This window comes from Bombus affinis, chromosome 1 (assembly GCF_024516045.1).
Source record: "Bombus affinis isolate iyBomAffi1 chromosome 1, iyBomAffi1.2, whole genome shotgun sequence".
In the NCBI taxonomy this organism is placed as follows: domain Eukaryota; kingdom Metazoa; phylum Arthropoda; class Insecta; order Hymenoptera; family Apidae; genus Bombus; species Bombus affinis.
Genome location: NC_066344.1, coordinates 2,008,442 through 2,020,712, shown reverse-complemented (window position 1 = coordinate 2,020,712; position 12,271 = coordinate 2,008,442). Strand labels below are relative to the sequence as shown.

The following is a 12,271-nucleotide window of genomic DNA, read 5'->3' as shown; positions in this document are numbered from 1 at the left end:
CTAGTTATTACCTGCAATTGGGAAAGGGAATTCATAATTATCCTGTCAAAAATGTAATAACTGTAAATATTTATTATAATGGATCATAGAATATCGCTATTAATAATTCATTATTAAAACAGAATTTAACACATTCGTCTAAATGCTATGAAGAAGAACCAATAAATTCTTAAGGAAACTAGGAAATTAAACGAGATTCACTTAATTATAAATAAAATTATTAGAAACACCAATATAGCAGTCAACACTCCAATGGCTACCCATTGTCTCCGATCTAAAACAAACGGAAAGTAACATCACATGCGTCACTTATAAAAAAAGTAGTCAGAATCAAGAGATTTTATCGTCATTCATTGAACAACGGTAAAATTAAACAAGTAATATATGTCATACTATATAAGAAAAATTAATATTTATATATTTGGCCCTTCTTCAAACAGTAAATATTGTATATTATTTTCAACATGCATTCTTCAACAAACATTTTCTAACGCTATATTTTCTACATTGATACTTTGCACTTAAATATTAAGCTATAAATTTGTTATTAAGGTTTAATCTTTTACATATTTTGAAAAATGTTTGCCATATCTATTCAATGCTTTAAAAGTGCAAAGAATCAATATTATAAACTAATTTAAATACCTTTTAAAATTATATTTTGAGTTTGAGTTGTTTATACATAACAAGCAGTAATTGTAACATTTATTCAATTACAAAAGCATCAAAATAATAATTTTTATATATATTCATTGTTTAGAAATTGCATAAACGCATGAATAAAAATTATTTTCGCATAAACATATAAAAGCAAAAAATGAGGAAAAATGACATACCTATAAGACACATTTATAAACATGTTTTAAGTGAAAAAGATCATATTCCATGATTGAGAGATTTTATATTGCTTATTTATATGAATATTAGAGAAACTGAATGCGATAAACAGAGTAAAGTGCTGAAAATTGGTTTTAACAAAAATTTAATGAAAAAATATATTCATTATTATCTCTCAAACACAGAATTCAATATATAACGAGTTCTTATACATATATAATATTGTTGTAATTATTATTTGAATAGTTTCAGTGGGTAGGAGTTTGTGGTACTTTACAGTAACATGTACAGTATAAATAAAGTCTCAAATTTTATTTATCAGTATGTCTTCACAATTGGTCATTTATGTGAAATAATAAGATATAATTTTTTCTTTTAATTTTTAAATACAACTAGAATAAACAATTTCTCTTTTACGTATGAATTCACAACATTATACTATCAACACTCTTCTAACAACGAATAAACGTGTCAGTTTCTAATTTTCAATTCATTTTATTATGTTTTACTTTCTTAAAATGGAGAGAGAGCTTCAGATTACCTGGAGTCACTAAATTTTATAGTACTTATGAACAATCTCATTCGCATTGAGAAACAATCAATCAACAATCACCATACGTACAAATAATTGTTTTCACATTTTTCTCTTCTTTCTCTTCAACAGTTTTCTTTCAAACTTTATATTTTCATTTACATTCATTACACACATAAACTGACTGGTACTTTCACAATATTGTATGAATATTTCACACTACCAGGTCCTAAACTATTTTTGTCTACGCTTTAATCAATATATTAATATCACATGTTGTGTACATTGGAAGTAGAAGTATCAGAAGTTTCCAAATTTATTGAAAATGTTTTTCTAATAGTATATATGTATATATGTATACTATATATATTTGTCTATAAATTTATGACATTAAAATTTTCTCAGGCACAAATTACTTGTGCTACCTTTTCCTGCTTTGATACATGTTTTGAAATATTTGACAATACGTTAACATTTCTCTATTCATCCAAACTACTTTTTTAAATCCCTATATACTGAGGTATTTATATACAATTTGTTTATTTATTTATATTTTGTTGATATATGTTAACTTTCTTTAATTTTCTGATGTTGCTATTGAATTTCATGCTACCATTTAGTGCCTATCGTGCTATGTAAATAAATACTTGAACTGTATTGTTTTAAAATTAACTATCGTTCTGAAACTACAACTGGTCCATTTTAATACTACACTTTTAGAGAGCATTTACTAAATTTAAATATATATAACTTTTTTAAAAACTATAAATTTATATACTAATTATTTTATATACATAGATTTTCAACAACTGTTTACATTAAAAAATTAATCTTTGTTTTTGATTATTTTTGTTATGATGAGAATAAAAGTTAACATAACATTTATAAGATCTTATGTTTGAATATATTGTGTAAGAAAAGCATGAAGATTATGGAAAGATGAGTATTAAAATATAAATTTTTCAATTTTTCCTTTTATATTATTATAATAAAAATGATGAATAAAATAACAGAAAGATCTTTTATAATTTAAGTAAGAGTTCCTACTAAGTATATGGATCAATTTTTACTTTTATTTCATGTTTATAATATGTTTTAACCCATTATTATCGTTTTACTAAAACTTTAGTCATTTGATAAATAATAAATAATTTGTCAATTTAATACTTAATATAATAATTAAAAACTAAAGAGATTAAAATGGTTATTTCATTGTATGAAATATATGAATTATAAATGCTATTTATTTTATTAATTTTTTGCTTTAAAAGTAACTTCAATTTAATGAGACTTCTACTCTCCAATAAATTTCTTGTTCTAAATAATCATATAGCAGTATGATTCTATATATATTTAATAGAAAAATCAAATCATTAAAAATAAGTGCAATAGTGCTAAAAATTAGCTTAAATTAATGAAGAGAATGAATAGGAAATGACTTATTCATGGATAATCACAATATGCAATGTTATTGTAAAGACAAAATGAATTATTAAATTCATTACACAATTCCATAATTTTTCAGTAAATGTTTAAAATTATTAATTTTGTATCACACAAAAATTAGGTATCAATAACAAAGCCAAATATTGTAAATAAATTTGAACAAAAGAAAATGCTCAAGCGAAAAGAATACGTGGTTTATAAATATTACTGAATAATTATGGTAAAATTATAATAAAAATATCTATTTAATCTCCAGAACACAAGAAACAATTAGTTATTGTATTTGATAAGGATGATAGAGAAGAAGGTTTAGAGGCAAGATCAGAAACACTAGATGTTGCAGTAGTAGGAGCAGGAATGTAATTATTATAATTACCATTACTCATATGAAGAACTTTGGCCATTTTTTTCATTGTTGCATCAAGTTTAGAATCAGTCACCTCTAGCTCATTACCGAATTCATCTAACATACTGAAACAATTGAAAACATATATTCAAAAACCAACTAAAAAGTAATATTATCAACAATAATAAATTTACATAATACTGATTAGAAACTTACACTGCTTGTTCATCTAATTCAGTATTAATTTGTCTGGATACTGTTTTAAGCGTTCCAATGCTTTCACCTATCATGTCTAATTGTTCATCTTGTTGCCTCATCATGTCATTTTGTTGTTGTAACGTGTCTCCCAAAAATTGCCTATTTGGACTATCAATTTCATTTTCCAATTTACTGTACTTTGTTGTACCATGATTGACAGGAACTCGAGCAGGACTATTATCTAAGAGTGGCTGCGATAAATAACAAAATATGAATATACAAATTGTTAAATCAAAAATATAGCACATACATATTAGCTATAAATATGTACACATTGATGTAAAGATATTTAATAATCATTTGACGAGTACATTTAAATTATACTAATGTAGTACAAAAATCTTATCTTATGAATTACACTCATAATATCAAATATTGATTTACCGTATAAACCATTTTCTTATTTCAGTAATTTCGATTGCTAGTATCTTATTTGTAAAGCAATAGAAAAGTTGTAGCGTTAAGGAACAAACAAGCAAATTTGATAATCACTATCAACATTATCGGTGAATTTGACAGCTTCATATAGGTGTCGCAATGTATACGATAGTAATTTGCGAGCGAAATTTAAACGTGTAAAAGAAAATACATTTATATGAATTAAATTATTTTTAAAATAATTATTTTTATTTGAACAAATAATAAACATAATTATAATTATGTAGTTATATAATTATAAAATATAATAAGTACATGTATGTATGTCTTATATTTTTCGTGATGCTTTTTAAACTATAATTGGTACTTTCATTGAATATTCCTAAACAATTAAGAGGATAATAGATGACAAAAACTATAAAGATAATTAAATATATATAGATAATATGTAAATCCGACAAACCTGTCTGGCTGTATTATCGCGATCTCGACCCCTACTTAAATTCATTTTATCCTTCATAGTCTGCAACAAATTAGTAATATGATTGATATATATATATATAGAGTCCGGCTGAATAATATTTAAAAGCCTGCATGACATGATTTCTTGTGGAAAAATAAGAAAAAAGTATAAAATAAAATATTTTCATTCTTGACATAGTTTTCGAGGAAATCGAGTTTGAGAATTTATCAAGTCTACTTAAATAGTGCTAATTCCGGACTGGATAGGTTTAAAATAATCGTTTCATGTGTGAAAATATAGAATAACATTTTTTCATAAGACATCTTATTTTCGAGAAAAATAAATTTGATAATTTATCATACGCATGTACTACTAGACCGATTCTTAATTAAACATATTCAAACTCTATTTTTTTGAAAACTAAACTTTGAATGGAACAATTTTATTTTACATTTTTTGCTTACTTTCGCATCTAGAATAACATTTTATTGATCATTCAGATATATCTAGTCACTAATTAGCCAAGTTCAAGTATACCTGATAAATTTTGAAACTCGATTTTCTCGAAAACTTAATCTGAGAATGAAAAAATTGTATTCTATATCATTTTCTTATTTTTCCAGAAACAGTCATGTCATGCTCGTTTTTACACTTTATTCGGTCGGATCTTGTACATTTTCGAAAATATTAAATTAAACTATTAATTAATATAAACATTAAATGTTATCTAAGAAGTATTACCTTAACTTCTTCTCGCGTTTGTTCGATAAAACTTCGTTGAACCGTTAATTCCTTGTTATCTATCTTAAACTTTGTCGGATTTTTTTCTACAATACGTATAGACACACATATAGTACATTAAGGGAAATATAGCACATGGATATAAAAATTCAAAATTTTAAAAAGAACATTTTTCAATTAATTTTATATAAATTTCAATAAATAAATGACGATTTTTAAGAAAAAATGTACATGCTATCTATTTAAGTACACCATTTTAGTATTAAATTTTAATACTAAAAGAATTAATATCATATATTTTGTAATGTATAGATGTATATCAAAGGATATAGATCGTGTCTTCTAGATCATCGAGATCCCATTCTATTGAGCGTAAAGCTTTTCGTAATTCGGTAGTAGTCCACTCTAATTCGTCACGTGAGATTGGGATTCCCCCACTCACGGTAGAGCTCGTGACAATAACATCTTGCAATTCCGTCCAGCGCCCGTATAAACCGCGGTTTTTATTTAAGGCCTTGCAAACTTCGCTACAAAACAAATAAGTGATATTATTTATATTATAAATTAAAAAATTATAATACATTAATTACATTACATTAATTAAATATTATATCAGTAATATAAATAAATTATACATTAAAATATAAGAATATATAATATAGAATAATGTAATACATGTAAATAAACAACACAAACAACAATTATTGTTTGTAAGGAATAAAATGAATAAAATTATTTCATATTTAAGAAGGGAACGATAAATTTTTGCACTGCAACGTCGTTAGTAATTAATGGTTGATCACAAATATGTTATATAAATATAAGCACTTTGACTTAACAAGTGTTATGTAATCGTAACAAGTACTTCAAATATCAGGAAATTTGTTTTTGATACTTAACAAACTAGTAAAATTTTGTACATGTGAAAATCTAATTAGTTGTAATAAATATACATCAAAGTTTCTTTCTAGTAATTCATATCTAGTAATAAATAGTAGTATTTATTAAATATAATAATAAAATAATTTAGGAAATGAGTTATAGGTAATATCAAATAAAAAGTCTTTTTTGATAAGAAATATCAATCGATTATACATTGTTACTTTATGTTTGTTGTATCTATTAAATGCGCATTAAAATATAAAAACATTGTATAATAATAATTCAATTATTTCTTAATAAAAATACTAAAAAATAAAAAAAAATGTCTATTGATACATTTAATAGAATGTTGCAAATTTAATATACTTTTCTACGTATTATAAAAACATAAAAATGCAATGAATTTAATCTAAAATTATTGCGGAAAAAGATTCAACGCTATTCCCGATAAAAATAACGAGTCAAACGTTGAACAAATTCAGCGAACAAAATAATACATATAAAAAGTTCAGATTAGAGGGAGATGTTTATAACGTATGTATATGTATATTAAGATAAGATGCAGAATAAAGTTTCTTTGTAATTTCGTTTGCGACTATTCTTAAAGGGTTGATGTATATATACGATATCAATGTCACAAAAGGAGCAACAAAAATTCAAAAGCTTGACAACTGCATAAACTTCACTGATATTGATATCGATTTTTTTATGGATAATTCTGAAACTTGAAGAATATTCATTAAAAATTTATACAACAGGGAGATCATTTTTTTACTTACTCCTTGACGACAAAGAACGGATTCTCCAGCGTCATTCCTTCTTTTAATTTAAAGAGGTGGCCTTTCTCGCCGCCTCACGGCACCCACAGAAATACGTATACGCGATTTGCCGATCATCGGTGGAAATTCCAAACTATCTTGACAGAACTATCGATACTCAGATGAACGATGACAATAATCAAAATTGACACTTGCTCGCGCTCTAGTGTTATGATACCACGACGTCGTCGTGTATTGTGACGTCTGCTTTCAGTCTTCCTGCAGACGACTATTTATTCGATTTTAACGTTCGTGCGCAAACACGCCTCTCTAACAGCCACTGTAATATTGATTTCGTGTTGAAACTCCTAAAGTGAAGTTCACAGTCATTCGATAGAGGACTGATTAATAATCGAAGTAGTGATAAAATATGGATGATAAATAGTAAAATTTAATATTTGATTATATTATTTATTTAGTTTCGTAACAATATATAGGAGTTTCATGTTCCTTGTTCGTTTAAAAGTGTTTTATTACATGATGATATTTGCTCATCTATATCCACAGATTGAAGCTTGCGCAGACTTATTTCGCGCTAATTTTTTGAAAATATTATGTTGTATAAACTTGATATTTGTTGTTATATTTGAATTCAATTTTAGTTTCAGTACAATATAAAATTTATTATAATTTGTTTGTAATTACATAATAAATTGTGCAATTTTAGTTTTTAATTTATTACAGAAATAAGTTGAGTAAATGGTACATACTATATTTCTAAAGTAACTTGAATTAGCGAAACATGTAAAAAAAAAATGCGTGAATTTCCAACTATAAAATTTTAATACATTAAATACTATCCTTTTATTTAGTTAATAATATAAATAATTTTTTTTACTATGTATTTATATATGAAACACTTTTAGATAATCACGTATATATAAGCTTCTTTGTAATTTGTCTATCCTTAGTGATTTATGTTTTCGAGTAGTTGATGCGTCATTTCGCGGCAATCTTTCAAAACCGACAAGTGAAAAGTTGTATTTAAAATTTTGTGAATAAGTGAAAAGTATTGTGTTAAAATCTCTTATCTTTTTTAGGATATGTCATAGGAAAAGATAGTCTGTGATTTTGGAAGACAAAATTTGTGAGTATACATGTATAGAGAGTTCAATTTATTCATAACCTCATTTCTTTTAACTTGTACACAATATCAAGAGAATCAACACGTATTTAAGCGTTCGCAGTAACAATTTATTTTTCTATATATATTTTTACAGTTCGTAAACATGAAATTAGATTATTAAAATATATTTGTGTTTATACATCTTTATTGACAAGATCTGCAATCATCAGAATATATTCTATAAGAACAAAAAAAATATAATACTTATGAAGCAGATATCAACATGAGAACAGTATTTTTTAAAGATTATATTCTTAAATATTGTTATATTCAACATAAATGCATATATATTACATATTTACTTCTTGTCATAGGATTCCTTGCAGCATGTATAAGGAATTATATCTAAGATATTTCATGTAACTGTTATTTTAAATAAGAAAAATTTCTTTCTAAGCAATGTATTTCTGAAAGTATTTTTAAGAATATTTTTCGAAGTATTTTTTACTAAAGTTTTACTAACCATTAAATAATGCTTAGTAAAAGTGCATTAAAGAATTTAACAAGATTTAAGATTTATGTATATACATATATATATATATATATATATATGTATATATAAATGTGTGTGTGTACATGTGTGTGTATGATTAGTATTCCTGTAAAGAATATTTTTAGGCATTAAATATATATATATCTAGATTAACACAATATAATATCTTTTACAAAATAAAATTTGTTTATACTTCAAGATATAAATAGTTAACCTTAATAATAATAATAAGCAATCAACATAATCCTTCATATTCTTCGTCATCTTCTTCTTCATTTCCTTTGTTTTTTGAAGGTGCTGCTTGTGCCTCTTCTTTCTCAATAGTATCTTCTGTTGACGTTGTGGTAGTATCCTTAGATTCTTTAATACTCATGTTCTGAAAAGTGATATAAATTGAAGAAAATTTTTATAAGTCTTTTTACATGTAGTTTTATTATATAATTATATTATATATATAGTTTTATTAAATAAACAAATTTATTGTTTACTTGAACTTCAGTAGTAGTTTCTTCCACCAATTTTGAGGCATTGGGAGATGTATATGATTCTGCTGCATTTGCTCTTATTCCTGGAGGAGGTATTGCATATTGTTGCTGTGGTAGAGGTATACTTCTAGCGAGTTTAGCATATTCAACATCCATGTGTTTAATGAAAGGATTATTTAATGCTGCTCTTGCAGCATCTGCATCTTCATTATCGTATGCTTGTAGTAACATTTCTAATGTATTAACCTGATGATAAGTAGGAACAAATGAAGATAAATGTAATCTTTTTAGTTACAAAGTCTTAAATTTTTAAATGGTTCAAACCTCAGGAGCTTCACAGTAATTTCCCCATTCTTTGAAAGCTTTCTCAGCTGCTACCTGATCAGCTCGAGCTAACTGTACTAACACTAATGCTACTGTTAATCTACCAACAGAGGGTGCATGATCTATCTGTTGATGCATTCCAATTTCTCTCCGAATTGCATCTGCTGCTTCATCATACATTTGTAGTTTTACTAATAATCTTGCCACTTTGCTCATGTATTCTGCAGCCTGACGTGGACTATCTTCAGCCTTCATTGAAAAGTACATATTATATGACTTTCAATAACATTACCACTAATTACAAAAGTAAATTATATCTAACCATAACAATATTAGCAGCTCGTTTAAATAATTCTAGTGCTTCTTGTGGTTGAGTAGCCTCTATCATTTTGCCTGCTTTATCAAGTACAGCTGCACCTGCATCAGGTGACCCATGCATTTGATACAAAGAACAAGCACTATGTGCTAGTTTTGGTGCTTCTGCAAGATTTCCCATTTCTTTGCAAATTAATACAGCGTGTTCAATACTCCTACAATTGAATATATTATAGCAAATGATAATATTTCTCACAATATATTATTAAGGATCTAAAGAACTTACTTTGCAGCATGAAACCATCTTTTGTAGAATTAATGTTAAAGAATAAAATTGCTTCTAAATTGTATAAAAGAAACTTAAAATCATACTCTATCTCAATATATATAAAAACTGTATCAATTTAAAAGGATACGATCTATTTTCTTTATAACAATCAGCAGCTTTCATTAAGCATTCTTTACATTGTTGATAAGATTTCGCTATTTTAAAGCAAGTTGCTAAAATAAATAACAGAAAACATGATTATTAATTGTGTGATATTGTTATGACAATGATTTCTATGTATATATTTTACCTGCACTTGTATATTCATCGGCCGCAACTTCGAAATCAGGTCTCCATTTTAACAGTGATGTTTTTAAGCTATAACATAGATTTACCGTATTTGAATAAGTGGATCAATAAAAATGAAATTATTTTTACGCTATAAAAAAGTACGTATTATCGATTTGCAAAATGCAAAAAAAATTGACGAAAGTCAGATTAATTGTTGGCATAATTACTCGCAATTCTGCATTGACAGTATCTTTTATATTGACAATACCTTTTCTCAGCTTGTCGTATATGAGCATTTCCTTCTTCGATTTTTGACATTTTTCTCCGAATGGTGCCTTGTTTCGATTTTCGTTGTAGTAGGTAATTGGAGTGATGAAACTGTCAGTTTCGGAATTAATTTTGGTACCGAATGGCTCTTGTCAAACCACCGTACAGACGACAGATTCTCCGCTTTATACAAACCACGGACTACGGACAACGATACATGCGACATACGACCGTGGTACGAACTAAATATTGTTAGACTAGTTTGTCAGTTTCAGGGTTGTTAGTTGCTACTTACTAGATCGAGGGAAGAAAGGGAGAAGATCTAATGGTAGTGGTAAAGGTAGTATAGTTAGTGGACTAGTGACGTTGCGACTCATACTGTAGACAAATGGAGGTGGGGAAACGAATAATAGTTGTTATTGGACGAAATTCATATCACGTGACACAAGCGAAATAGCTGTAGAGTGCCAGTGGAGGTAATGTGACGTCATGTTATTTCTCGTGAGGGATTTTGTCTGGCAACTAAACTGTATATATCATTCTACGATTGTATGTGAAAAAATTTTGGAACCTATTGGAATCTTACCATTTTCATATCATTTCCAACTTTATCAATACCATGATTGAAAATTATAGCGAAAACATTATCATTATTTGAAATATTTGTTTACAAAAATTTCCTATCAATATGATTTTATATTTATAAAATAAAATATACGCGACTGTTATATTTTAATAACTATTATCTTTGGTAAAAATTGGTAAAACCTCACACAGCATAGATCATTTTTCTTTTGACGTAACATTCAAATAAATAATACTATATGTGCTTGTAACTTTCGAAATCGCGCCATTTATTTTATATAGATGGCAGTGTGAATTTTAATCTTGACCTGATGTTTGTGTTATACACTACTCCACCGCATGCTCGTACCACTTGAGAACTTGATTTATACCACTTGAAAACAGAAGCATGATTTTTAACATTATTTATTTAAATCTAATGGTACAAATGTTGGAAAATTTCATATGTCTGTGACATCTTATTCTTCTTTTCCTTTTATGTGTTATTTTCAATATTCATTTTGAATATATATGCAATTGACACATTGGCGGGAAATAAGAAGAAACTGTGTTTTTATTCCGATATAATTTTAGTATAAGTTAATTGAAAGATAGCTTGAGTGTGATAACATCTTTAAAACAAGGTAATTTAATTCGTAATTTTTATTGTATTTTATTTAATATTTTTCGTTCATACTGGATCATAACCTTAAAGCATAACGTATTTTATTATAAACAATTAAGATTTTTATCTTTTTTAATATTGTACTACCTCCCCCCCCAAATATTATGTTTATATAGAATAATTAAATAAAAACATCAGATGGCAGAAAGGCTTGAAGATCTTAATTTACCAAATGCAGTTGTAACGAGAATTATAAAAGAAGCATTACCAGAAGGAGTTACAATTGCTAAAGATGCTAGAACTGCAGTGGCAAAAGCATCTTCAATTTTTATATTGTATCTGACATCATCTGCAAATATAATAGCTAAGAAAGGAAATCGTAAAACAATAAGCGGTCAGGATGTTATTCAAGCAATGAATGATATAGAATTTGAGCAATTTGTTGACCCACTGCAGGAATCATTAGAGAATTTCCGTAAAGCACAAAAAGAAAAAAAAGATGCAACATCTAAAAAAAAACTACAGAAAAAGGATGAAGATGATGTTATAGAAGAGGAGGATGGAGGAAGAGAAGTTATGGTTTTTTGATATGTACTAAGCAAATAAGTTATGATAAAAATAAGTATATATTTTACACAATTATTGTATAAATCTACCAAACATGTTAAATGTTTCTATTTATTATTCTGTAATAAAAGGTAAAATATATTGGTATAAAAAATTTTTAATTCAAATTTCCTTGAAATTTTCTAAAACTTCAAAACAAATTGTCTTTTTTAACGTTTTTTTTATTCATGTCTTTTTAAGCTTAA

The 12,271-nt window shown here is 26.6% G+C and overlaps 4 protein-coding genes across 10 annotated transcripts in view; 2 read left to right on the top strand and 2 right to left on the bottom strand.

Annotated features, from left to right (window-relative positions):
• Window positions 1-52: 52 nt before the first annotated feature.
• On the bottom strand, window positions 53-6,978 carry LOC126917346 (syntaxin-6). Of its 2 annotated transcripts, XM_050724117.1 has the most exons (7): window positions 6,663-6,978; window positions 5,332-5,528; window positions 5,002-5,096; window positions 4,261-4,320; window positions 3,378-3,610; window positions 3,192-3,286; window positions 53-274 (listed from the first exon to the last, which is right to left on the bottom strand). In XM_050724117.1, the coding sequence occupies exons 1-7, from the start codon at window positions 6,695-6,697 to the stop codon at window positions 198-200; spliced, it is 792 nt and encodes a 263-aa protein (XP_050580074.1). In that variant the 5' UTR covers window positions 6,698-6,978; the 3' UTR covers window positions 53-197. The 2 variants fall into 2 exon arrangements, with proteins under 2 accessions (XP_050580074.1, XP_050580073.1); XM_050724116.1 differs by having other exon boundaries at window positions 53-3,286.
• Window positions 6,979-7,604: 626 nt separating this feature from the next.
• Window positions 7,605-12,271, top strand: part of LOC126915851 (uncharacterized protein C1orf112 homolog) — a 34,106-nt gene continuing 29,439 nt past the window's right edge. For 2 of the 5 annotated variants that reach the window (XM_050721012.1, XM_050721002.1), the window contains exon 1: window positions 7,605-7,788. The gene's annotated coding sequence lies outside the window, so the exon portion shown is untranslated. The remainder of the gene's footprint in view (window positions 7,789-12,271) is intronic. The other 3 variants (XM_050720982.1, XM_050720969.1, XM_050721021.1) reach the window with 2 other exon arrangements.
• LOC126915940 (gamma-soluble NSF attachment protein-like) lies at window positions 7,796-10,576 on the bottom strand. The gene is made up of 8 exons (XM_050721146.1): window positions 10,272-10,576; window positions 10,023-10,090; window positions 9,861-9,945; window positions 9,731-9,748; window positions 9,452-9,659; window positions 9,130-9,378; window positions 8,809-9,051; window positions 7,796-8,696 (listed from the first exon to the last, which is right to left on the bottom strand). Exons 1-8 carry the CDS (start codon window positions 10,319-10,321, stop codon window positions 8,556-8,558), a joined length of 1,062 nt encoding a protein of 353 aa, XP_050577103.1. The 5' UTR covers window positions 10,322-10,576; the 3' UTR covers window positions 7,796-8,555.
• Window positions 11,142-12,182, top strand: LOC126915972 (DNA polymerase epsilon subunit 3). 2 transcript variants are annotated; one of them, XM_050721282.1, is made up of 2 exons: window positions 11,142-11,478; window positions 11,658-12,182. In XM_050721282.1, the coding sequence occupies exon 2, from the start codon at window positions 11,658-11,660 to the stop codon at window positions 12,045-12,047; it is 390 nt and encodes a 129-aa protein (XP_050577239.1). In that variant the 5' UTR covers window positions 11,142-11,478; the 3' UTR covers window positions 12,048-12,182. The 2 variants fall into 2 exon arrangements, with proteins under 2 accessions (XP_050577239.1, XP_050577228.1); XM_050721271.1 differs by having other exon boundaries at window positions 11,147-11,478; window positions 11,636-12,182.

Bases quoted from the DNA above. Each gene is read 5' to 3' on its own strand.
- LOC126915940 (XM_050721146.1), bottom strand. From the start codon at position 10,321: ATGTCAAAAATCGAAGAAGGAAATGCTCATATACGACAAGCTGAGAAA. The intron at 9,946-10,022 runs GTAAAATATATA...TATTTATTTTAG, and splicing joins CGATGAATATACAAGTGCAG to CAACTTGCTTTAAAATAGCG. The intron at 9,379-9,451 runs GTTAGATATAAT...TTTTCAATGAAG, and splicing joins GAGCTGCTAATATTGTTATG to GCTGAAGATAGTCCACGTCA.
- LOC126917346 (XM_050724116.1), bottom strand. From the start codon at position 6,697: ATGACGCTGGAGAATCCGTTCTTTGTCGTCAAGGA. The intron at 5,097-5,331 runs ATATCCTTTGAT...GTGTGTCTATAC, and splicing joins TGATCTAGAAGACACGATCT to GTATTGTAGAAAAAAATCCG. The intron at 3,287-3,377 runs GTAAGTTTCTAA...CAATTGTTTCAG, and splicing joins GAATTAGATGAACAAGCAGT to TATGTTAGATGAATTCGGTA.
- LOC126915972 (XM_050721282.1), top strand. From the start codon at position 11,658: ATGGCAGAAAGGCTTGAAGATCTTAATTTACCAAATGCAGTTGTAACG.